The sequence below is a fragment of the Nesoenas mayeri genome (assembly GCF_963082525.1).
Source record: "Nesoenas mayeri genome assembly, chromosome: Z".
Taxonomy (NCBI): Eukaryota; Metazoa; Chordata; class Aves; order Columbiformes; family Columbidae; genus Nesoenas; species Nesoenas mayeri.
Genome location: NC_137542.1, coordinates 38,247,845 through 38,275,221, shown reverse-complemented (window position 1 = coordinate 38,275,221; position 27,377 = coordinate 38,247,845). Strand labels below are relative to the sequence as shown.

General features: G+C 40.3%; 1 protein-coding gene across 3 annotated transcripts; it reads right to left on the bottom strand.

Annotated features, from left to right (window-relative positions):
• Nucleotides 1-27,377, bottom strand: FAM174A (family with sequence similarity 174 member A). Of its 3 annotated transcripts, none has more exons than XM_080362814.1 (4): nucleotides 27,045-27,377; nucleotides 17,009-17,143; nucleotides 16,790-16,902; nucleotides 1-242 (listed from the first exon to the last, which is right to left on the bottom strand). In XM_080362814.1, exons 1-4 carry the CDS (start codon nucleotides 27,323-27,325, stop codon nucleotides 118-120), a joined length of 654 nt encoding a protein of 217 aa, XP_080218940.1. In that variant the 5' UTR covers nucleotides 27,326-27,377; the 3' UTR covers nucleotides 1-117. The 3 variants fall into 3 exon arrangements, with proteins under 3 accessions (XP_080218940.1, XP_080218941.1, XP_080218942.1); XM_080362815.1 differs by lacking the exon at nucleotides 1-242 and adding an exon at nucleotides 6,233-7,854; XM_080362816.1 differs by lacking the exons at nucleotides 1-242; nucleotides 16,790-16,902 and adding an exon at nucleotides 6,233-7,854.

The window sequence follows — 27,377 nt, the reverse complement described above, 5'->3', positions numbered from 1 at the left end:
CCAGGGCCAAATGGAAACAATTTTTTAAACAGAATTTTGCCCTACCATGATTTTAGAAAGAAGACAAAACTGAATCCAACATGGGAATTTTTTATTTTCATTTTTAAATTGGAAACATTACAAACAATTTTCCTTCTGATTTGAGTTGTAGTTTCTAGCCATGCACATGGGCAGAACAGCATCTACAGTGTTTGAAATCCAGGAAAATATTTCCATTCCGTAGGTACTGAAGACAGACATATCTGCATCAAGAACACAGTTTGTATTCAAAAAGCAAAACAAAGAACAACATGTTTTAGCAAGCTTTTCATATATCCTAGTTCAGCTTTCTTTTTCTTGGAACTTACATCAACACAAGTGAACATAAGGGTTTTTCTGAAGGACACCTAGAGTTGCCAAGGTAATCTATTAAAATCCTAATCACTCTCTGCTATTTATATCCAGAAGACTATAAACACTTCAGTTACATCAATATTGCACACTGGAGCTAAGATATTCCTGTATTATGTTAGTAGAGACCACATAACATCAGAGCCAGAAGCACCACAGCTGCTCAGGCTAATTAGCCCCGCTCTCATAGCACCTCTAGGAATATGAATGCTGTCAGTTTCTAGGCAGATTGAACAGTCTCTAGAACCTCCATTCTGCTTGCAGATGTAGAACAGATGTGTAGTTACTAATATTTTATTTAGAACCCTATTTTCTGCATGTTTACTTTCTAGTATCGAATAGTTCTGATGCTGCTACAAAATCTAAGGCCCTAAATCAATAAAACTTATTTAGAGTACTAAAACTGAAAATGTAAGTTCTTATCTTTGATATGGGTACGAGATGAAGGAAAAAGGTGTTTATTTCATATTTCTTATGTAAAGTTCAGAAAATGAACTGAATGCAAATCACTGATGTTACATGTTAGTCTCCAATCACTGAGCTAACAGCTCAGGACAGCAACAGGACTTCAGATCATACCCTTCCACGTCATATAGGAGAAAATTGTACCTAAGGGGAAGCCTCAACTGTTATTTTGACATCTGTAAAAGCAGAAAAAAAAAAAAAAAAATCAAACATTCATGCTGCACTCAGGTAAGATGCATACATTATTAAGGGCAAGTGTTGCTTCAGTAGGAAAAAGCAGGTGTAACTACTGCTGAGAACTAAATCTACATGGCATAATACAGCACTTCACAAATATCTGGTCCAACCAAATAAGTTGACTTGGATAAGAAATAGGCATGTTAAACAGGCCAAAAAAGAGTTCTGAGCTGATGCAGATAAGCTCCTTTCAGTACTTAAGATGGCTTACTCCTGGCTTGGTTTCTTTGCATGGTCCAGCATTGCCACATACCTAAATACAACATGCATGTAGAAGTTTCAAGATTATACATAATTTAGTAAGCTTAAGCAAACTTTAATCAAAAACTTTCACTTCAACACTACTGGGGTAGATTGAAACTTCTACATTGTGCTAGCAACCACACAGAGAGATAAGTGTGCAGACAGCTGATCCTCTGTAAGTTCTTTCAATATTTTTTTTTTAAAAGGCAGTGATGTTTTGCAGTGATAAGGATAGGTGGGCCATGTACAAGGATGTCTCACACATACTTTCCATATCTGTCATTCCATAAACACCATCCACAGTCCTTTCAACACTGCAGTTTATGGAGCGTGTGAATCAGCCAGTTCATTTCCAGAATTAAAGGTATTACATATCTACACCATAAGAGCACTACGAAAAAAATGGAGGGTGCTTTGTTTAGCCAAGACTGAAGGGATATACAGTGATCTAAAATCAATTGGCAGACCTGCAACAGAACCAAGCTCTTTCTGCCATTCACGACAGCTTAAGTGTTACATGCTTTAAATTACTAAAAAGTACATTTAGGTTACATATTAGGAAAAACAAAATTACAAACCACTCTACTAGAAAGGATAGCTAAGTTTTGAACTAGATTTTTCAATTTACCTAAATAATCTGCATACTTGGAAGGCTACTTCAGGCTGGAAGAGTTCGAGCCCAAGAAGAGAAAGCTCCGGGGAGACCTTATTGCAGTCTTTCAGTACTCAAAAGGAGCCTATAAGAAGAGTGCTGACAGACTTTTTATATGGGTATGCTATGCCAGGACAAGGGTAATGATTTTAAACTAGAAGAGAGGAGATTAAGGTTAGACATGAGGAAGACATTTTGTACAAGGAGGATGGTAAAATACTAGAACAGGTTGCCGAGAGAGGTGGTAGATGCACCTGTCTCAGATGGTCATCCCTGGAGACATTCCAGGCCAGGCAGGATGGGGTCTGAGCAACCTGAACTAGTTGAAGATGTCCCTGTTATTTGTAGGGAGGGCTGGACAAGATGACCTTTGAAGGTCCCTTCCAACTCAAACTATTCTATGATTCCATGCGTAAGACTAACTTGGAGAAACATCACGACAATGTCAGTATACTTGTTCCTGCTTTGATCAGTAGGTTTAATGTACATCTTAAAAAAATGATGTTCTCTGTGTTTAGAAAGAGGAGATGCCTCTATCAGAGCACAGTATCAGTATACCTGTATTTGGTCTGAATAGAAATCCACCTAGCCATGCATCTTTTCTTGGACAGTGACCAAGGCAAGTTCAAGAGAACAAGATCAGTACAAATATAGCGCACTTCCTCAGTGGAATCCCCATATTTCGAAACATTTGTGGCATATAGGCTTTTGAATTAAGTAATCCGTGATACCATTTACCTTAATTACAAGCCTTTTTGCCAGATTTTTAAGAAAAAGTTGTGAAAAGAATAAAGAGTTTGTTTATTAGAAATTAGTAATTCTTTGTACAACACACAATCCTGTTGGATAGCTGTTGAACTGACAATGACTTTAGAACATGAACAACAAAACCTTTGGGTGAGTATGTGTATTGTTTCATCCTCTATCTTTATGGACTGGGTTTTCTGATGATATAATTAATGAATCTTTGTTTCTAATAAACTGAATGAGGCTCAGGGAAGATCAATAAAGTGCCTTTTTGGAATAACAGTTCAAAAATATCTTTGGCATTAACTTTTGCATTCAACCTCAGACTATGCCCTTGTCATATAGAGAATCACAGAATCATTGTGGTTGGAACAGACTCTCAAGATCATTGAGTACCATTGTTAACCCAGCGCTGGCACTAACCCATGTCCCTAAGAAACTGATCTCTGCATTTGTTAAACCCCTCCAGAGATGGTGACTCAACCACTTCTCTGGGCAGCCTGTTCCAATGCCCGACAACCCTTCCGGGAAGAAATCATTCCCAAGATCCAACCTAAACCTCTCCTGACACAACTTGAGGCCGTTTCCTTTCATCCTGTCACTTGTTCCTCCTCGTGCACTCCATGTTCCCATTGTCTCCTCCAGTTGCTTTTCTTTCCCCTCCTGGGGAGATGCCCAGAGTCAGCAGCATCTGCCTTCCTTCACCCCATGCTATGGTCATGGTTCCTCCATCCTCTTCTGTCCATACCTTCAATCCCAGCTTTATGTTCAGCTCCACCTACTCCTCCCTCACTCTCAGTAAACACCTTTGCAATCTCAAGCCTTAATTTTGCATTAAATCAAAGTCTGAACAGTATGCAAGGACTCAGGAAAACGTGACTTAAATGGTACTGTGCCAATTCACATCACATTAAGTCTACAGAGGCAATTTACTGCATATAGAAACTGGAAGGCAGAGCACAGCACATTAATGTCTGGGATTATTACTATTATTGAACTAAAACAGAAGCAAATCATAGAATATCTCAAGTTGGAAGGGACCCATAAGGATCATCAAGTCCAACTCCCTGCTCCTCACAGGACCACTTAAAACTAAACCATATGAGCATTGTCCAGATGCTCCTTGAACTCTGACAGGCTTGGTGTTGTGACCTCTTCCCTGGGGAACCTGTTTCAGTGACAGACCACCCTTGCAGCGAAGAACCTTTTCCTAATGGTCAATCTGAACTTCTCATGATGCAGCTTCATTGATTTCCTTGTGTCCTATTGTAGTCCTTACCAATTAAAAGAATGACTTCTGTCAGCAGTTACTGACCTAAGGATACATAAATCCTGGCAACAATTGCTAACCTAAGGATATGCAAGCAGTGGACCAGTAACAGGTCAGCCTGCTCCTTAAACAAATATAAGAGTGATTTGAAGAACTCCTTATCAGGAGCTCCTGTCCTTGCAGTTTGAGCATCCTGGAACACATGTAATTATCTGAGTTTGTTTAACATATATCTTGAGACTGTCAGACAGAGCGCCCTTTAGGTTAACTTTGCTCATTATAATACTAAAAATCACACCCACAGGAATGAAGACCCCTGCTCAAGTGAAGACCCCAACCTGTGAGCATGCATGGTACAAGAAAATGATTGTGTAACCATATGTAAATTACTAACCAATTCTGGAAAGGGGAGTGGAAACATTGGGATGTATTAACCAAAATCAAAAGTGTAAATGATGTAGGTAATGTGAAGAAGATGTGTTAGCTTTGGGTTTTTATGACCTAGCACCGACACTGTTTAATCTCATAATAAAACGATATTTTGGCTCTCTGTGTATATTCAGCTGCCTGCACACCAGGTAAAGAACCCTGATTTTGGGATAATACTACCACCAGTCACCAGAGATCCATATCTCCTCCTCTGCTGCCTTCCTTGAGGAAGTGGTAGATTGCAATGAGGTCACCCCCTCAGCCTTCTCTAAGCTGAACAAACCAAGCAACCACAGCCATTCATTTAAGTCTTGCCCTTTTGCAATCTTGGTCACCCTTCTCTACACACACTCTAATATTTCACTGTACTTCTTACATTGAGGTGCCCAAAACCACACACATTACTTGAGGTAGGGCTGTACCCATCTCTGTGAGGTAGACAGGGACAATGACCTCCCTTGATCACTAGCTATGGTGTGCTTGATGCACCCCAGGACACAGTTCACCCATCTGGCTGCCAGGGTACATTGCTAACTGATATTTAACTTGCCATCAACCCAAAACCCCAGATGTTTATCCACTGGGTTGCTCTCCAGCCTCTCGTCCCCCAACTTGTATGCATAACCAGGACTACCCTGACCCAGGTGCACAAGCCAGCACTTGCTCTTCTTAAATTTCATATGATTAGTTATTGCCCAGCTCTATACTCTATCCATAATCTCTCTGTAAGGCCTCTCTATCCCCGAGGGAGTACACAGCTAGTTTAGTATCATCAGTGAACTTACTTAATGGAAATTTGATTCCTGTGTCCTCACCATTTATAAAAACATTATACATACCGTATATTGTGCAAAGCATACTGCTAGAAGCATCCAAAGGGCTTATGCCAGAAGCATGTGCCTTTTGGCTCATACTCTTCCAACAGAAACAAGCAGGAAACTACACTCAAAATATTTCATTATTTAAGAAGCTAATCTTTATATATATATACATATATATATATACCTTAATAAAAACCTGAACTTAACCATCCTGCCTGATGATCTCTTTAAGATATAGTAAAATGAGCAGATTTCTTAAAGTAAGAATGCTGCAAGATGCAAGCTAAAGAGAGTGCAAGCTACTTGGAACACATGAGCAACAGCAGACAGAGAAAAATCAAATAAAAAACTCAGAGGACAGTACTCCTGAGAGATCTGAGTCAATTCTGCAGCACTTTATCAGTTAAGAACTTGAAACAACATCATCAGTAGTGCTGTTGTCCCAAAAACAGATTTACCTGGTGTGCATACAAATGAGCCAAATTAACACACAGAGACGATATTTATTTACAGAGTTGCACAAGCCTGGATGCTGGAATAAAGCCAGCATGCAAAGAAAAAAAAAATCTTATCATTACTCAGGGCAGTCCTGAAGAGCCAACTGGTTACGTACTTGCATATTGCATTACATAATACTTTTAGAGTATAATGAGCAACATTCAGCTAAAGGGCACTTTATCCAACAGTCTTGAGGCTTTTCCAGTGTTTCTAACAACTTGAGTTCAAGAAACTATGCTTAGCAAGCATAACAGCTCCTGAGAACGTACTCAGTTCTAAGCCTAGAAAGATTCTACAAAATGAAAACAACTAATTTTAGGATGTCAGGAAGACAGTCTCTACTGCTAGGGCCAACATGTGGCACTACTAGAAAAATTTAAATCTAAAGAAAGATTGCAATTATGTTTAGTTTTAACAATGATTATACATATTTATACACAGAAGAAACATGCTCTGCTTTCCATTAATTTTTGTTCTCTCACCTGCAGCCTATGTCACAGTTAGTCTTCACTATGTCTCTAGATTCCCCAGTTAAGCTTCTCCAAGAATCAGTGCTTTCATTTCAATTTTGTCTTTAAATATGGGCAAAAAAAGTTCGACACAAAAGAAGCAGCAAAATAAAGACTTGCATTTATTGTAAGTACAATATATTTCCAAGTTGTGTGCAGCACATGGGCAAATGTAGATAGAAATTACCTTGGAAGGCTGATTTGCTATTAATTACTTCAGGCCTCATCTGAGTTGTTACTAGGGCAAGTAATTAGTTTTCAATACAACATTGGATAGTACATGGTAAAAAAAAAAAAAATCTACAGTGCATCCCCTCCCCATCCCATCACCGAAGAGATAGTAATAATAAACTCAAAGACAGATAAGGCATTCCAGTTTTGTTCAAACACCAAGAGAGGACTAAAGAATCAGGAAAGATAACACCTCTTTCCCCATAGCCCATAACACATGAAATTTCAAGAAACAAAGCCAGGGCCCACAGTACTGCTATAGCAAGTTTGCCTTGATAATATATATATACATAATCAGCAATATATTTACACAGTAATTTTAATGAACTGGAATTTGAATATTTTGTCTGCATTTTTAAGATTCCTGTGGAAACCACATATTTTTTTAAAAATTAGGTCTTCCAGGTCTTAAAGCTTGTTCCATTAATTTTTATGGAACTAACTAAAAAAATAAATGTAAGCACTGGATGACAACTACCTTCATGTAAAAATTACCACTCATTTCGTAGTAACACCTGCTTCTGATGTCTCTTTTTCATTTTAGAGTTACAGCAAATTTAGTATTTGACCTAGATTGTTCAAAGAGTGCAAAAGTAAAAAAGGCTTCCCAAAGCCTTATATCTGCTTCACTATAGGCCTGAAGACAGACACCACATGGACTACACCAGTAGCACCATGAAGTCGGTGAACATCTGTCCATACAATCTGAAGATGGACCTCACAAAAAATTGACTCAGCAAATGTAACCAGTAGTCTTAGCAGCAAGAAGATATTGCAGTACTGCATTTTACAAGGTTATGCTAGTATCCTTAAAATCCATAGTGTTGAAGTATCATGCTAAATGCTAGGAACACTGTAAACAGTGTTTAAAAACATGTTAATTCCATTTTTAAAAGTCTCAACATAAACGGTAGTAGTTCAACTTTTTATTTGTAAAGGATAAAGAATCTCCTCAACTAAAATCAAGTTCCAACAATCCTGAGAAGTCTACAGAAGGTACATTTACTTACAATTTAATATCAGGAAAAAAAAAAAAAACTTTTAACATTCCAGATTACTGCAGAAAAAGTGTACACCACACTCGTGGCACAAAAGACGTATAACAAGCAAAAAATACCCTTCCAAATGGGTTTTCAATCCAGTGCACTCGGTCTGTAGGCTTTACATTTAGAATCCTCTATATACAAATATGTACAACAAATTGGTACAGTATTTATTGTAACAAGTTAAGGATACCATAATATACACAAATTAAATTAGTCCCCCCAACTTGCATACCCTCTTGCTTCTTATTCCTCCCATGAAGCAGTCTCCTTCTCTGGTTCTAAGATTAAGTTCTTTCACTGAAAGGCACGTATTTCTCTACAACAGAAGAAATGGATGCATTAATCTGAAATGCCCTGTTTCAAGGAGAACCTTAGCCTACATTTTTGAAGCTCAAACATGACCAAGAAAATGAGATGTAACATTTTATTATTAAATTTGCCTGTAAAACCTCATAGTTACCATATTACTGGGAAGCAAAGTGCCACAAAACTCCATTTATTTAGACTTCCCAAACAGACAGCTCACTTACAAAAACCTGGGTTTTCACCACATTGGATATATTTTTAAACTTCCAAGGCTCCTGAGTTCCTATTCGAACTCCAGTAGCATTCCATAACTGGAATGCTATCAAAAACAGAATAACTGCTTTTCTTTGTGCCTTGCAGTACAGCAAGTAGTTTGTGTATAAAGTGATTTAATGAGGATTGATTGTAAACTATTAGTGTGATACACCTTTGAAAAACAAAGATGTGATATTAGGATACCATACTTCAGTTGACATGCAGGTACAGCTGAATGGTGAGAGCCCAAAAGTTAGACTTTCAAACTTCAACATGTAATAGTATGCTATGGAACAAAATGGCTAAAACATCCCATCCAGGCAAGCTGCCCCAAACTGAAGAGGCACAGAGACTAGCTACAATGGTGGGAGTACACTTAAAGTGCACATATGTTACAACAGAAGGCACTGTGAACTTTTTTCCGTATGGCTCTGAAAGAAAACAGCAACACTCAAGTAATAACCATATCAGCACATTAGCATACTAACATCAATATGCTGATTTTAGGAAATAAGTCAGTTTCTCTGACTAGCTTTGGAAAGACTCAGATACGCTTACCAGCTAATCCAAAACAAGTCTATAGGGGTTTCTCACATATGCCTAGATTATAACCTTAAAAAAGGTTTGACTTTTAGCTAAGAAAAATGAAAGCAGAGTGGATACTACTGCAGTCTATTAACAGGTCATACAGAAAGAAGGAAAAAAACACAACTATTTGCTATACAGAACAATAGTTACATAATTTAGTGCCTATAACAAACGTGTATGAATGCACTTGAACACATAGATCACAAACTCTTATAACTGCATTTAGTTTTTTAGTGCCCTCCATTATGAGTTATGAAGGTAAGAATCTGATGAACTGAATAAGCTGATTGTTGACTGTACTCAGGCAAAACTGCAACTGTGAATTAATTAACAAATGACAGAATGTTAGGGATTGGACGGGACCTCGAAAGATCATCTAGTCCAATCTCCCCGCCAGAGCAGGAATACCTAGATGAGGTTACACAGGAAGGCGTCCGGGCAGGTTTTGAATGTCTCCAGAGTAGGACACTCCACAACCTCCCTGGTCAGCCTGTTCCAGTGTTCTGTTACCCTCACTGAGAAGAAGTTTCTTCTCAAATTTAAGTGGAACCTCTTGTGTTCCACTTTGAACCCACTACCTCTTGTCCTACCATTGGTTGTCACCGAGAAGAGCCTGGCTTCATCCTCGTGACACTCACCCTTTACATATTTGTAAAATTTAATAAGGTCACCCCCCAGTCTCCTCTTCTCCAAGCTAAAGAGAACCAGCTCCCTCGGCCTTTCCTCTTAAGGGAGATGCTCCACTCCATCATCTTTGTTGCCCTGTACTGGACTCTCTCCAGCAGTTCCCTGTCCTTCTTGAACTGAGGGGCCCAGAACTGGACACAATATTCCAGATGTGGTCTCACCAGGGCAGAGAAGAGGGGAAGGATAATCTCTCTGGACCTACTAACCACCCCCCTTGTAATACACCCCATTGGCCTTCCTGGCCACAGGGGCACAGTGCTGCTTCATGGTCATCCTGCTGGCCTCCAGGACCCCCAGGTCCCTTTCCCATACACTGCTCTCTAATCAGTCATTCCCCAACTTACACTGGAACCTGGGGTTGTTGCTACCCAGATGCAATACTCTACACTTTCCCTTGTTATATTTCATTAAATTTTTCCCCACCCAACTCTCCAGCCTGTTCAGGTCTCACTGGATGGCAGCACAACCTCCTGGTGTGTCAGCCACTCCTCCCAGCTTCGTGTCATCAGCAAACTTGCTGATAGTACACTCTATTCCCTCATCCAAATCGTTAATGAATATATTGAATAACACAGGCCTCAGTACTGACCCCTTGAGGCACTCCACTAGGTACAGGCCTCCAACTAGACTCCACCCCATTGACCAAGACTCTCTGGTTTCTTTCCTTGAGCCAGTTTGCAGTCCGCCTCACTACTTGTCATCCACACTGCAATCCCTTAGTTTAGCTGTAAGGATGCTGTGGGAGACTGTGTCAAATGCCTTACTGAAGTCAAGATAGACGACATCCACCACTCTGCCATCATCCATCCATCTTGTTATGTCCTCATAAAAGTCAATGAGGCTGGTCAAGCACAACCTCCCCTTGGTGAAGCCATGCTGACTGCCTCTAATGATCCTCTTATCCCTGACATGCCTTGAGACGGCACCAAGGATGTCATTCCATCAGTTTCCCAGGGATGGAGGTGAGGCTGACCAGTCTATAGTTACCTGGGTCCTCTTTCTTGCCCTTTTTGAAGGCTGGAGTGACATCTGCTTTCCTCCAGTCCTCAGGCACCTCTCCCATTTCCCAAGACTTGGTAAAGATGATGGAGAGTGGTCCAGCAATGACTTCAGCCAGCTCCCTCAGCACCACGTGTGCATCTCATCCTGACCCATGGATTTATGGATGTCCAGACTGCCTAATTGCTCCCTACCCCAGTCCTCAAAGGACTAAATTCAAAAGACCATTAAAAGCCCTTTTTCTTTGTTCCCTAATTAGTTGCTCCAAGCCTGACAGAATATTTATGCTACCTTAAAAAAAACCAAACAAACAAACCAAACAAACAAAAGCCCACATCTCTGAATTACTGCAAACCTCAGGATAAAGTGTAATGACATCTACTGAGACTATGTGACTATCATTATCATTGAGTTGTCCTCAGCAATTCTTTGATTACTTTGGTATTTTGTACTCCCATTGGTCATTCTTGGTTAAGCAGTGACATGAAGACTGATTTCTAAGCCTCAGTGCAGACACAAAAGACTTAGTTGAAACAAGGGAAAAGAAATTAACTGGAAAAAATACATTCCCAACTAAGGATTTTTTTTTTAAGTACTCTACCTTAGTTTTCAAACTTCCTTCCCATCAATGCCTTTGCTTTGTAAAGTTTGAACAGCATTTTATCAGGGTGTTTCATAGAGATTTCTGGAGTGCATTCACATCATTCAGCACTGCTGTTTTCCTACACACAAACACTGTTTCAAGATAAAAAAGTAACTTTTAAAATTTTGAGAGCTTCTCCCCATAAAGGAGAACACAGTGATCTCTCAACATGCATATAAATGGAGTATATTCACATTATTGACTATACATAACTGAAGTCTTTGTTTTCTCAAAATAATTACTTCGATAATTTAAACACTTACTTTCTGAGATATCTTGAAACACTAACACCTTTTTCCTTTATTATCTACAGCTACTCTCTTCTGAAAGTATTACTTTTGATCTGGTTAGTCAGTCTTCCTCAGCAAGTTATCAGAAATGTGTTGCAGTTAAGTTTGGTTAGATCACTCAGTCACTCAAATACAATTACTTTTCTTGCAGTTTGTCTAAGATGCCGACATTATTATCTCCTCTGTGAAAACCATCAAATTTTAAGTAATTTTGCAGCCCCTCAGGGCAGAAATAAAGCTATGTCTACGCCACAAGTTACATCACTATGTAGTTACTCCAAACTATGGTATGTTCAAATGTGACATGCCAATTTTCTCTCCACTTTTTCTGGGCTCTTTGGACATGATGAAAACATCAGGTATTGCCTTTTCAGCTGAAGCTTTTAAAATAAAATACTACTTGAGAAGTTCTTTCACCAACAAGATACCACACTGTGTGAGGAACTGTATCTAATAAAATAAATACCTGTTTTATCTTAAAATAGCTTAATTTATGCCAACAGCTAAATTAAACACTATTAATGTATTTGAACTGTTTGTACTGTCTGTCATCCAAAGGACTATTTTTTATGTGGTCTGGATCAGTAATCTGCTTTCAAATACTTCCAAATTGTCTAGTATACCTAAACTAAATTATTATTTCCTGTAGTACTTTGAAGAGAGTACTTTAAGTACTTTAAAGAGAGGCTGAGTTTTTGGGAATAAGGACAGGGGTTTTTTTCTGATGTGGTTTTTGTTTGTTTGTTTGTTTGTTTTCCAACTACAACACTAACAGTGTTTGTTGGTTTGGTTTTTTTTTTTGTAGTTATCACAGTTTAGGGCAAGAGCAGCTCAAAGCCTGCTGTCTGTAGTTACAAAGAGTTTGCTTTAATGCAAGTTAATTTCAACCACAGAATATAGAAAGAGTAGTGGTAAAAACATTACTTTAGGACATAATTTGACAAAATCCATACTGGGACCAGAGGTAGGGCAATCTCTAGGACAACTACTTCAATGAGTATGAGTTTCCAAGGCAAATTTTGAAAGGAAATGAACAGAATATTATCTGATTGAATAACGACGATAGATATAAATAGGGTTCTTGATACAGCCCTATTTAGATTTTAGAAGTTCTCAGGTTTCTCTTTAGATTGATAGGCATTTAACAAGCATAAATTCATTCACCCCAGCATCACCCTAACATGTCTGTGGCAAAAAGGGGAAATTAAGATAAAAATAAGGAGCTCTACGTAAACCATATTCATTTTCTTACAATTTTACTACTGTTTCATCCTTATATATCCTTTCTGGGACAAGCATTAAATACCCAAGAATGAAATAACTGAATTATGTAAACCAGACAAAAACACTATCTATCCGCTTTACATAATTCAGTTATTCCGTAAGACACCGCAAGTATATGATCACAAAATGGATTTGGAACAATTTAAAAGTACTGTCCATATTAGGTACTTCTACAATAAAACACCTGAATGGAAAGTTTTCTCCCTCAAACTGAAGTATGTAGAAATGTATAGGGGAAAAAAAAAAAATCAGAAATTTGCTTTCTGAAAGCCTTTGACATCATTTTAGTGAACTTACCTCTAGGGTTTTTATTGCTTATGTTTTAAGGAATGCAAAGAAGTTTAGAGAAACAGAAGAAATCACGTTGACACTTTGAAGTGGTTTTGCAGCTTCAGACTTCAAAAATACAATCTTGTTTATGCTAGTATACAGTAACCTTGCCTGGCAGAACTTGAGGCCATTTCCTCTTGTCCTATCACTTGCTACTTGGGAGAAGAGATCAACACCCTCCATGCTACAACCTCCTTTCAGGTAGTTGCAAAGAGTGATAAGGTCTCCCTCCAGCCTCCTTTCCTAACAGGTTAAACAGCCCTAGATCTCTCAACTGCTCCTCATAAGACTTGTGCTTCAGACCCCTCACCAGCTTCATCGCCCTCCTCTGCACTCTCTCTTATACCTCAATGTCTCTCCTACAGTGAGAAGCCAAAAACTGAACACAGTATTCAAGGTGGAGCCTCACTAGTGGTGAGTACAGTGGCACAACCACCTCTCTAGTGGCCACACTATTCCTGTCACAAGCCAGGATGCTCTTGGCCTTTTTAGCCACCTGGGCACACTGCTGGCTCACATTCAGATGGCTGCCAATCAACATTCCCAGGCCCTTTTCCACAAGGCAGCTTTCCAGCCACTTTTCCCCAGATTTGTGTACTGTTGCATGGGGTTGTTGTGACCCAAGTGCAGGACCCGGCACTTCACCTTGTTGAACCTCATAAAACTGGCCTCTGCCCATCAATCCAGCTGGTCCAGATCCCTCTGTATGGACTTCCTACCATCCAGCAGATCAACACTCTCACCCAATTTGGTGTTGTCTGCAAACTTACTGAAGGTGCCCGCAATCCCCCCATCCAGATAATTGACAAAGAAATTAAATAGAACTGGCCCCAATACTGAGCTCTGGGGGACAGCACTCATGACCGTCTGCAAACTAGATTTGGCTCCGTTCACCACTAGGTGTTTGGACCTGGCCAGCCATCCAGTTCTTCAGCCAGCAAAGAGTACTCCCATCCAGGCCACAAGCTGCCAGCCTCTCCAGGAGAATACTGCGGGATACGGTGTCAAAGGCTTTACTGATGTCTAAGGACACAACACCTTTGGGTACTTTGCCTCATCTACTAGGTGGGTCATCTTGCCACAAAAGGAGACCAGGGTGGTCAAGCAGGACTTGCCTTTCATAAACCCATGTTGACTGGGCCTGATCGCATGGTTTTGCTGCATCTGCCATGTTATAGCACTCAGGATGATCTGCTCCATGACCTTCCCCAGCACCAAGGACAGACTAACAGGTCTGTAGTTCCCCAGATCATTCTTCCGTCCCTTCTTGTAGATGGGTATTCACATTAGCCAACTTCCAGTCATCTGCAACCTCCCCAGTTAGCCAAGATTGCTGATAGAGAATGGAAAGTGGCTTCGTCATCACCTCCACCATCTCCCTCAGCATCCTTGGACGGATCCCATCTGGCTCCATAGACTTGTGGGTGTCTACGTGGTGTAGCAGTAACCATTTCCCTTGGATTATTAGCTCTTCATTCTCCACCCCATTCCTGTCTTCTGGCTCAGGGGGCTGGGTACCTGGAGCACAACTGTTCTGACTATTAAAGACTGAGGCGAAGAAGGTATTTAGCACCTCAGCCTTTCCCTCATCCTTTGTCACTGTGTTTCCCCCCGCATCCATCAGGGGATGGAGATTCTCCTTAGCCCTGCTTTTGTTGCTATTATACTTACAGAAACATTTCTTGTTTGCCTTTTACAGCAGTAGCCAGGCTTAGCTCTAGCTGGGCTTTGGCCCTTATAATTTTGTCCCTACGTAACTTCACCAGCATTCTTGTATTCCTCTTGAGTAGCCTGCCCCTTCTTCCAGAGGTTATAAATTCTCCTTTTATCACCAAGTTCCAGCTGCAGCTCTCTATTCAGCCAGGCTGGCCTTCTTCCCCACTGGCTCGCTTTTCAGCACATGAGAACAGCTTGCTCCTGCACCTCTAAGATTTCCTTCATAAAGACTGACCAGCCTTCCTGGACTCCTTTGTCCATCAGCACTGCCTCCCAAGGGACTCTGCCAACCAGCCTCCTAAACAGATCAAAGTCTGCCTTTCAGAAGTCTAAGGTATGAGTTCTGCACACTGCTCTTCCCCAAGAATATTCTCCAAGAATAGAAAACTCCGACATTTCATGATCCCTATGCCCAAGGCAACGTCCAACCGATACGTTACCAACAGGTCCTTCTCTGTTCACAAACAACAGGTCCAGTGGGGCGACTTCCCTAGTAGGCTCACTAACAGTGCTTCCTCTCCACTGAATTGTACTTCCTGCAGACATCTGGTAGGTTGAAGTTCCCCATAAGAACAAGAGCTAGTGACTGGGAGACTTCTCCCAGATGCCTGCAAAATGTGCATCTGTCTCTTCATCCTGCTTGAGTGGTCTATTAACACCAGGTAGCCCACCTTGTTGTCCTTCCCCTTGATTCTCACTCATAGACACTCAATCTTATAATCACCCTCATCAAGCTCCAGACAATCAAAACACTCCCTGACATACTGGGCTACCCCACCTCCTCTCCTTCCTTGCCTGTCCCTTCTGAAGAGTTTATAGCCATCTAATGCACAACTCCAGTTCTGAGAGTCGTCACACCATGTTTCTGTGATGGCAAATATATCGTAGTTTTTCTGCCCTCTGTATTGTCCCTTTTGATAAAATATTGCTCTTGAGACATAATCAGCTCCTTGAAGCACCATGCTTAATCTCCAAATAAGCATACAAGAGCATGAAGTAACGTCCATAACACTTGTTAATTGTATAATACTGTATACTGTATAATTGTATAACACTGTTTGTTAACAATAACTAGGCATATTATCATGTCCTAGTAAAAAGGTTACTTGAGATTCCTGTAAATAAATATTTATGAGAAATATCATGTTTGCTGGTCATCAAATACCTCAAAGTCTTATAAGCATATGGAGTAACAAGATTAAAGTATCTATGAAAGACACTGAGGGAATGCCTGGATATAATGACAACTACCTATTAGGTAACAGACATAATGTATACTGGAATAAGACTAGTAACATGTGGTAACCATGTCACATGACTCTCTAATACAGAGGAATGGTAAGTGGAGATATTCCAAGTAATTTATTCTAATGCATGGGGGAGAGAAAAAGGAAAGAGTGACTTTAATCTCAAATCTTTCCCCTAAGGAGACAAAGTTAAAAAAAGACGGAACCTTTTGCTTCGAGTTCCAGAATTGCATCCAAAGTTGTTTCCTAATAAACAGCAGAACATCTGACTTAGTACTCCACTACTTTAATTAATTTGACACATCATTTGTTGAACTGTTTTGCTTGAGACTTTTATTCAGATTCACAGTGTGACTGGCAGAATTCATCATTTTGTCTCCTCTGAAACTTGACAGTATTCCTCATGTCAATTCTATCAAAGCTTTTACTATGTCTTTGCTTGTGCCGTGAGTGTGATTGCATTACTCAATCAGGAAAACTTTTTAAAGTTTTAAGAGAACTGAGTAAGAATAGTAATTTTGAATTGATCATCATCATTGTGAATAGTAATTTTGAATTGATCATCATTTAAGTGTAAGGACAGCAAGGAAATATAACAAAACTTTCCTGTATCTAGATAGTTTCAGAGAGTGATTTAAGAATATGAACCTGTCTATGCAGCAGTACTAAATCTAAATCTTCGTGCAGGATTATCATCAACTAACTGCTGACTACTTCAGCAATGAGAAAGCAGAAAGAAGCTGCTGGAAGCAGAACTCATGTGAGAGAATACACAGGAAAAACTGAGGAGGCTCCAAAACAAAAAAAAAATCAAACAGAAAAAATAAGATAAAAAGAAAGGTAAAATTCATCAGCTTTTACATAAGCTTCAACAACCACACTGTATTTGTAACAAAAATATCCTACCTTCCTCTCCATTTCTCGGGAACTCACATGCTGAAGACAAATGGTTTTTATCTTCTTGCCCACTAAATTCTTTCCCATTTAAAATGCAAGTGATCTTGACATCCCTTCTCCAACTACATGCATATGAAACACAGTAGTGAGCTTTCTCAGTGAAACTGCTTATCATCCATACTCCTCCACTTCTATTGCTAGAAGTTCATTTGGCTTCTGTATACAAACCTTCGAGGATGATTGGCAACAAACAGTGTTGTATCGTCATCCTCATCATCTTGCTCTAATGGGGTCAGTTCCATGTTTTCTATGTTTGTATCCAAAACTCCATATCTTCGGGTTTTTCTGTTTCGCCTTCTGAGCCTGAAATGTATTTTAAAATATTTAAGTTCTATAAATTAATCTCTAATTTCTATTGCAACTATGTAAGAAAACCATCCTTTAAAATATATCTATACTGGTACTTATCATAAATTTTAAAAATCAATATATGTAAAGTGTACACACTTAGCTTTATGAAATATGGAGGTCGAACAATTCTAAGTGTCAAAAGTGTACATGAAATTATGAAGGATAATAAGAAAGTCATCTATAGTTTTGTATGCAATTGCCCTCGTGAATACAAAAATCTTATACAGACAGGTGGTAGATAAATGCAAGAGTTAGGTAGAAATACATGCAAAGGCTACTTCTAGCAGATCCTACAATGAGAAAAAAATGTCTAGCTACATATTCTTTATGTGTTTTACGTGTCTCTATAGCACAGCAGATCAAATCAGAGACAAACTCAACAAAGCGATTGCAGCCATGTAACACAAGTCACAAGTGACATCAAAACCTTTTATTATAATTTGTGAAGTCTTTTATAGCTATCGAGTCAAAAACACTGTTTATAATTACACTTTGGAACAAGAGAGAACCTGTAGAGTCAATGTCTTGTATGCTTCACAAAACATGGAAGGAAGAGGCAGTGATTCACATTTCAGGATTAAAGCACAGAACGCATCACAGATGAACAGACTGCATCTGCTTTTCTCACTTGCCATGGCTTCTCTGCATGGGCCTGGGTCTGATGTAAACCCCATGCACACTGAAACATTCCACTTGACTTTACAGAACTATTTCTATATACATCAAATATGCCTTGCTCAGGTTAAGGATGAGGAATCCAGATCACTAGCCCCTCAGCAAAAACTACACAAACACATCTGTTTACAAAATGCTGACAGGCACTTTTAGTTACTGTATACTCTGTATACTAGTAAACAGCAGCTACCTGAAAGTTAACTTAAAAAAAAAAAAATCTGCTTTCTAGGCATTTAGTGCTAAACTCAAAGGTGATAGTAGCCCTTCCTTTTAGAAACTCCAGAACATACAAACCCAAGCTTGGTGCCTAGGAAAGGTGTTTACAAAATTCAGGAACTTCAATAATGGATATTTCAGAACTATTAATAAAAATTATTATTTATGTATAACATACTATGTATAATATATTATACTATTATTAGATTGTGCATAATCAGCTCTCTGCTCCACAGTGAGGCATCACTTTAACTACTTGCTAAGAGATATCAAATATGATATCGAGACTTTCAGCTTCAGATTCTGTCCTGAACTCTGGTGTGCTTAAATAATATTTCTAATGTGCTTCTTGGAAAACCATTCACCTTTTCACGCCAAGGCAAATTTGAAAGAACACACAGGAGCATCCAGTCTTGGTTTAGACCACACTCCAGTGAATTAGACCCCCTTTTGCAACTAAGAAGAAAACTAAACCTTGTTAGGATGGGAAGAGTACAAAATACCTTTCTTCAAAGTGCTCCAACTTCTGATATTATAAAAAGAAATAATCAGCATGATCATTTCCTCCACCCTCAACTATGATTTGAAACAACAGATTGTTTCAACAATCTGTTTCAAACAACAGCTGCTAGGTGCTTTAGCACAACTTCAAGTACCTAACTTTATTGGTTAAAGCTAAGGCTAATAAAAATGATGCAAATTTCACCTTTCAGTTCAAGACAAAGTTCCTTCCATTTTCTTCCTTCATTTCATCCAGCCTTTGGTCCTCAACATAGAAAGAATCATAGAACATGCTGAGTTGGAAGGGACCCATGACCGTCATCGAATCCAACTCCTGTCTCTGCATATGACAACCCCACAGTTCACACCATGTGTCTGAGGGTGTTGTCCAGTCTCTTCTTGAATACTGTCAGGCTTGGGGCCGTGACACCTCCCTGGGGAGCCTGTTCCAGTGGTCCACCACCCTCTGGGTGAAGATTTTCCTCATGTTCAACCTAAACCTCCCCTGGCACATACTCCTGCCATTCCCTAGGGTTCTGTCATCAGTCACTAGAGAGAAAAGATCAGTGCCTACCCTTCCTCCTCCCCTTGTAAGGAAGCTGTAGACAGCGATGAGGTCTCCTCTTAGTGTCCTATTCTCCAGGCTGAACAAACCAAGTCACTTTAGCTGCTCCTCATACGACTTCCCTCCAAACCCTTCACCAACTTCATAGACCTCTTCTGGACTGGTCATCATCTCGACATAACCCCATTTACTATAAGCCTTTAAGCCCGACCTGTCAGCCAACACCTCTCCCACTTTACCCAAATGTATGCTGGACATGGTCCAGGAGGATACTGTGGGAGACAGTATCAAAGGCTTTACTGAAATCCAAAAAGATCACATCAACAGACTTCTCTTGGCCAAAAAGGTGGGTAACCTTGCCAGTGAAAGTTGGTCAAGCAGGACTTTGCCCTCATGAACCCGTTCTGGATCGGACCAATGATTGCACTGCCATTCAGATGTTTATCAGTAGTTCCCAGAATAATCTTCTTCATAATTTTGAGGCAGAGTAGTGAGGCTGACAGGCCTGTAGCTCCCAAGGTCATCTCTGTTGCCCTTCTTGTAGACTAGGACACTGTTTGCCAGCTTCCAGTCAATTGGGACCTCTCCAGACTCCCAGAAGTGTTGAAAAATCAGGGAGAGAGCTCTCGCTATGACATCAGTCAGCTCTTTAAGTATCATTGGATGAATTATATCAGGGTACATAGACTTTTAGGCATGTAGCTGAAGCAGCAAATCCCATGCAATTTCTGGACTGACTGGGAGTTTATTGTTCTTGCAACCATGGTGTGACAGCCTTGAAGTGCACCTCATCCTTTGCAAAACAAAGGACCCATTAATGGTATATGTTATGCCTTTTTTTGTAACTTCTGACAGCAATAAAGTGCTGTGGAGATAGCACTTGTGTCTATTTCTTCACGGTCTTGCAAAACAAAGGCATACATTTTTGAGATCAAGACAATTAGCAGTGTTTGTGAAGGTCCTAGTCCTCATTCCTGGTCAAGCGAGCTGGAACCAAGGCAGGGTTATTCAGCAATCACTGATCACTAGGAGGAATCATGAACCACCAGCTACCTACCCCTAGAGGACAAAACAATTCACGTCTAGGCACTTTTGAGACCACTGGCAAGACCACCGATCTATTTCTGGAACAATCTCCTTAATTAGCATGAAAAGACAGCAGAGGGCAGAGATGAGCCACCCTCTCCTCTCTCACATGCAAATGGACTAAAGCATAAAAATGCCTCACTCCAGACATGTGTGTGTGTGTGTGTGTGTGTGTGTGTGGTGTGATGGGCTGCACAGCATTATTGGCGACTGATCATACCCATCACCCTGAAGTTTCACCGCATCCCCCCACCAGAGCTACACAGACCATCTGTGGACCAATGAGTGGTGAAATCTTACCTTTCTTCTCATATCTTTCTCTCTCTCTCTTTTCTCTTTCCTTCTAAGTTTATTCTTCTGGGCACTTAAGGGTAATATCATTTTTGTCTTGTTGAAGTCTTGCTAAGTTTTATGATATAGTTACAAACTTTTGCCAAGACACTATTTGCTGTAAATCCGCACAGTTTTAAGTAAATTCATTATTTTATTGAACATCAAGTAATTGCCATTACTCTAAGTTACACGCATTCACTGTAATTCCACTGAGTTTTTAGTAAATCTGTGACTTATTTGAACCTCTCAAGTAACAGTCATTAGTCCAGGTTACCGCACAAAGTTAACTCTGCCCTCACCCCACCGAGCAGGGCAAGACACATGGTTCTCTAGCCCAGAGTTATGGGGGACCCAAGTCCATCTTTGGTGTTGAAGGCAAAGGCAAAGAAGGCATTAAACATTCTAGCTTTGTCTATGTCCCTGTTTATAAGGTGACCATGCTCATCAAGTAATAGGCCAACATTATTTCTGGTTTGCCTTTTGCCATTAACATATTTGAAAAGCCCTTTTTATTGTCCCTCACTGTACTGGCCAACTTCAATTCTAACTGAACTTTGGCCACACAAATTTCCTCCCTAGAGTGGTAAGCAGCATCTCTGTAGTTCTCCCATAACATCTGGCCTTGCTTCCACTAACCATATACTTTCTTTTTTCACCATAGTTCAAGAAGATCCCTGCTCAGCCTAGCCGGCTTTTTGCCTTGCCTGCTAAATTTTCAACATTTTGGAATTGCCTGGTCCTGTGCTTTTAGGAGATGGTACTTAAAAAGCAACCAACACTGATGGACCCCAGCACCTTCAAAAGCTCCTTCACAGAGAACCTAAGTAGTTCTCTGAGCAACCTTAAGTCTGCTCTCCTCATATCCAAAGTTGAGGTCTTGCTGTGAGTTTTCCTCCTATTAGTATACATTTTGAACCTGACTGCTTCATGGCCACTGTGGCCAAGGCAGCCACCAATTGTCACTTCACCTACAAGATCCTCTCTGTTAGTTAGTATCAAATCTAGGAAGGCACTTTTCCTGGTTGGTTGCCTTAGTACCTGTACAAGAAGTTATTGTCCAGATGCTTTAGTAGTCTTCTGGACCTGTTTGTGCCAGCTGTGTGATATTCCCAGTTGACATCTGGCAAGTTGAAGTCCCCCATAAGGACAAGGGCAGATGACTTGGAGGCTTTGCTTAGTTCTTTAAAGAATAACTCATCAGTGTTGTCGTCCTGGCTGGGTGGCCTATGGTAGACTCCCATGACGACATCCACTTTGTCTGACCCTTAATCCTCACCCAAAGGCTCTCAACTTTGCCATGACCAGCTGCCAGCTCCATGCACTCCAGCCCCTCCACTACATAGAGTGCCACCCCCCTGCCTCTCCTACCCTGCCTGTCCCTTCTGAATAGCCTGTAGCCATCTGTCATGGCACACCAGTCACAGGACCCATCTCACACCAGGTTTCACTAATGTCAATTATATCATACCCAGGGAACTGGGCCAAGGCTTTTAGTTCATCTTGCTTTTCCTCATGCTATGTGCATTAGCGTAGAAGCACTTCAATTGTGGTTCATTGTGCCCTTCACCTTGTGGTGCAGTCTGAGGAATCTCACTGTAAGACAGCTCCTCAAGCTTTGGTGTCATCCCACTGCTCATCACTGACTGGCCTGGTACTGCTCCCTTGCCCCTTCCAATCTAGTTTAAAGCCCTACCCATCAGCCCTGCTAGCTTCCAAGCAAAAATCCTTTTCCTCTCCTGTGATTGGATGTCAGTAAACAGATTAGTCAAAACACTAAAACTAAAAGAATAGTGGAAATGCTTATGCAATATATATGTGTGGTCACAACTATGACACTAGAGCAGTGTCAATCACTGCTAACAAAAACTAACTTAAAACCTTTTACCCTATGACTGTTAGGAAGAAAACCTAGGACAAAATCCCCATTTCATTAAAGCTAGTAATGTTTTCTATATAATTTTTTATCTTTGTAGTTACTAAGGATACCTTGGGGTCTAAAATTATAAAGTTATGAAAATATAAAATTTAAATTCAAAAGTATTTTTAAAATTAATGTTATATTTCTACATGCTCAACCCTAACCTCTCCTCAAATACAGCTAACAGTAGTAGAGGAATCCAAAACAGATATTATCTGACTAACATCAGAGATGGCATAGATAGTAGTGTTACACCAAGAGCTTAATCAGAGAAACTAATAAATATTTGTGTAAAAAAACACAAACAAACCCACACACAAGGCAGAAAGTATGCTAAGAAAATGAGAACTGAAATAAAACAACAGGTCAAGTTAAAAGAATATCCAGTGCCTAAAGAAACATAAAACTACAAGGGACTTGAGAGGGTGGAAAGAGTTAAAAAAACTCCACAGAGCAAGGTAAAAACCAGTCACTACATAGCATGGGATCTTCTTTGCAGGGGGACACAATTCCAAAACTGGCTGCTTACAGAAATCTCAAAATCTCATTCACCTATGGCAGTTAAATATTAGCTTGAATCCCAGAACCTCCTTATACAAAAAGGTATTCTCAACTAAATGTCTAAGTTTTCTGAATGCTCATCTTCTGTACCAAATACAAACCTCTACTGAACACATCTGCACCAAGCAGTGGCAGAAGAACCATTAAAGAGCTAAAAGTAATAGGGCAAGGTATCTTACATGAAAGAATTTTCACTTTTACACAAAGTCTTGACAACTCACTGATTTAGTTTTGTGTAACAACACAGTGATAGTGTGTATCTTGCAAAACTGCTATATTTTCAGTGTCATATACTATTTCAATTAAAAGAGGTAAACTTCCTTCAAGCAACGTGACAGTTCAAACACAATTCTTACCTAAATTTGATACCAAGTAAAAGAGGCACAGCAATACTTGCTCTTAATTCCACCCAGAAAATGAATTTAGCATAATAATTGTGTGAAATATATTTTCCAAGGAGCCTTCTGTGTATTTTCTGTGTAGAACGTAGCATTGTAGGATTTGCGGGATAATGGTTGCTTATAAGCTGATGTAACTTAAACAGCCACCAAGTAACATTTTAAGGAACACCTGAACAAAGGAGATGTAAACATAACCTGAAACAACCTATTACGTCCTTAGACTTTACCAGAGAGGAAAAAAATACACTGTATACATTAGAGGAAAACCTAGCCAAACAAAAGGAAAATAGATTTTTTGTTTTCTTCTCAAACAGGTGGATTTCAATTCTAACAATCACAGATAAAAGCTAGTGGTATTAATCAAGTCTGTAAATGCTTTCCAAAAAGTTCAAAACTTCCTCATCTACTGTCATGATTCCATTCCATGCACATTCAAGAAACTTAAATTACATTTAAAAGGCTGGGATAAATCCATACTGTACTAGTGCCATGAGTGAAGTTCCACTCTAGGATCATAATCAGCAATACCTTTTCCTAAAAGAAGATTGATAAATACAGCAGCACTGACCTAACAGCATTACTCAGATTAAAAGATTGACCAGGACTCAAAATACATATATCGAACTTCTATCATGATTACACACATCATATATGGCATACTTACTGCAAAGTGCAAGCTTAACATTAAATATGTCTAAATGCTAAAAACAAATGTTAGAACAAAATGACATTTTCCTGTAGTAATTTCCACCTACGTAAGAGAAGAACAAACAAGCTGTATTACACTATCTTAATCTGCCCAGGTGTAAGGTACTACCCTTGCTGAAAGTCACAAACACTTTAAACAAGATCAGTTCAATAAAGTAGCAATTGCTAATCACCCTGTCTTTTAAAGTAAAGTGTCTTTCTACAATTTCTACTTTAGAAGATTCTGAGAAGTATGTACCAAGGAAATCACAGCTCTCCCATCACCTCAACCTACAGACAAGTCTTAATTATGGGCCAGTATATGCTTTCTCAAAAGTGAAACTCAGATTTTCTTGCTCAATGGTTCCAAAGACAGACTACTTTCAAATAGGTGGGTAAGTTATAGGAAACACAGCACAGCAAAAGTATCATGAAGATTTCAGTAATAGTCTGTGTGACAGAACTAAGTTTTACCTGTCCCAAAGTTGACCCAGTGCTTGGAAAGTTACATGCTAAAGTTTTTGTATATCTTGTGTTTTATAAAATACAGTATATTTACTTTACTTTCTGCACTAACGCACATTTTAAACTAAATAACTTTTTCCTAACTATGAGCTATGTCCACTACAAAAGGTATTCCTATAAAGTTTTTCTTGAAGTTAACTGAGCTTTTCTTCTGCAAAAAGCATGCGTGAGCTACATCTGTCACACCTATGAAAGACATTCAGCAATCACCCTTCAAAGGCTTATAAGTGACTTCCTGGAAATTTGTTTTAAATTAAAATCATGACACATAGTTCACATAAACATATTTTGGATGCCTTACTTAGCATGATTTCTCTAAAAAAAATAAGGCCATTTCACCTCATCTGCTACACCTGTTCTCCCATCATCTCAGAAAGACTGAATATTTAAGGCCATGCGCCTCTTCCTGAATAAGACCTTTTTCTGCAATAGGTTAAGAAAACAAACAAACAATCAATTAAAAAAAAAAAAAAGACATATGAATTGTAAATCTGGCCTTTCTGTGCATCATGAAGGGCAATCACACACAGAAGGTATTTTATGTAAGTATCAAAACTAAGAAGCAAAAAGGGCAATACAACTACACTAGTAGACTGAACAAGGTATCACTGTGTCCTTCTCTTATTCCTAGCCCCAATGGATTGGTTGTATGATCCTGGTGTTTCATACCTTATTCTTTGCAAACCTGTTATAAAAGGAGTTTGATATATACCAGAATTAAAACCCATAAAAGCCAAAAACTTATATTTAAATTGGCAGAATCAGCTATTGCAGCAGAACAAGTGTGCGCAAGCAAGACCTCCAATCCAATGGAATCTAGAAAAGACTAAGGCTTCACTACAATAAAAACCTTTTCCACTAATGTGACTGGAGAAATCCAAAAAACAGTAACAGCACCAACAGAAAACAAACAAACACACAAACTTTCCTACTCAAAGAGTGGTAAAACACAGAAACCTGTGGCCCAGAGAGGTTGTAGAATCTGCATCATTAGAGATACTTAAAACTCAAACGTACAAAAGCTGAGCAACCTACTGGAAATGGCCCTGCCATGAGCAGAAAATTAAACTAGAGCTGCGTGTCAGCCTCTGCCACCCTATGATTGCCCATTTCAGTTGTCACAACCAATACCTCCCAAACTAAACTTCTAAATGTATTAGGAGAAGCAGAGACACAAGCAGCCCAACCATAATCAGGCTGTTCAAACAAGTCTCTATACAAAGCTAGAAATGAAATTAAGTTTTTTTTTTGTTTCCTGAGAGAAATTGGATCATCAGCAATGCCATATTTGAGAAAGCTGATGCGACATTGCTGTACTTTACATAACCATTCCCATCCAAAATTCATCTCCTACATAGAGAAATGTTAAGTGTCAGCAACATTAGCAAAGTTGTATCAGTTTACACAAAATTTTTTATAATATGTATTTTCAGGGCACCATCTTCAATGAAAGTCATATGGCTCTGAAAACACAAGATTGAAGGCTGCTCAAGAATGATCTGTAGGAGCCACGGCGCATTCAAGACATCCTAGGTTACCTGGACCGCATGTCTTAGTACATGCCTCACACAGACCACTGTCTTTCAGCTATCTTTCTGGAATAAATTATGAAGGGAGTAGATGCACCAACCACCACTACATCTAACTACAATGAAAAGTACATAAAGAACTTGCTGCATAATGAATGTGCTTTATACATAATCACACATTTGGACCTTGCCCAGAAGAGTTCACAGTTGAAGCATGACAGAGAGCAAGTAAAACTGCAAGGACAACAAAACACAGTGACAAACACTGTAATTAACTTTAAAAGCACATAGACTTATACAGTCAATAGATTCCATAAGAAATATAACGGCAGGTGCCAACTTCGTAAGGGCCCTTTTGTTAGAAAGTGTGAAGTAGAGAAGTTTACTTAAACAGAAAGCACAAAAGAAAGATGTTTAGTGACAAAGAAGGAGATATGGGCACATTTAGTAGCTAAGTGAGCCAGAAGTTTGCCAACGGGGCAAAAATAACCCACAAAATGTACAAAATCAAGATTCAGGTGGACTGACTAGTAGTGACAACTCCACTTGAAGAGAACAGGAGGGAGCCAGGAAAGGCCCAGCACTAATCAGGGCTATCACTGCACCTTTCCATCCAGATGCGAGGCGGAAGCAGCACCAGGAGTTTCACAGAGGCCTCAGCCAGCGGGGATAGGTCCTGCCCGCCGGCCCCGACCCGGGACCGTGGGGCTACTCCACGGCTACTCCACCCGCTGGCGCGAGCAGGGCGCGACCCCGCCCCCTCAGCGCGCGCGACGCACCCCGAAGGGCCGGAGGGGGCCGCAGCGGCCGCCCTACGGCCCGCTCCCCGCGGCAGCGCGCCAGCCGGCGCTCTCACCGGACGGTCCGGATCACGAAGTAGACGATGAGGGCGGCGCTGGCCAGCACCAGCACGGACAGAGCGCGCTGAGTCATGAGCTGGCCCTGCTCGGGCGGCGCCGACACCTCGGCCAGGCGGCTGCTGCTGCTTCGCGTGGCGCTCACGCCGGCCACCTCTGTAGGGCGCGGGGAAGCGGCGGCGGCCCTGTCGGGGGAAGGGGCCGCCGCCGCCGCAGCCTCCCGGCAACGGACAGCCAACAGCAGGCCCGCCAGGAGCCAGGCCAGCGGCGGCGGCCACATGTCACCTTCTCCTCCCGGCGCGGGCCCCTAGCTCGCTGCCGCGCGGCACAGC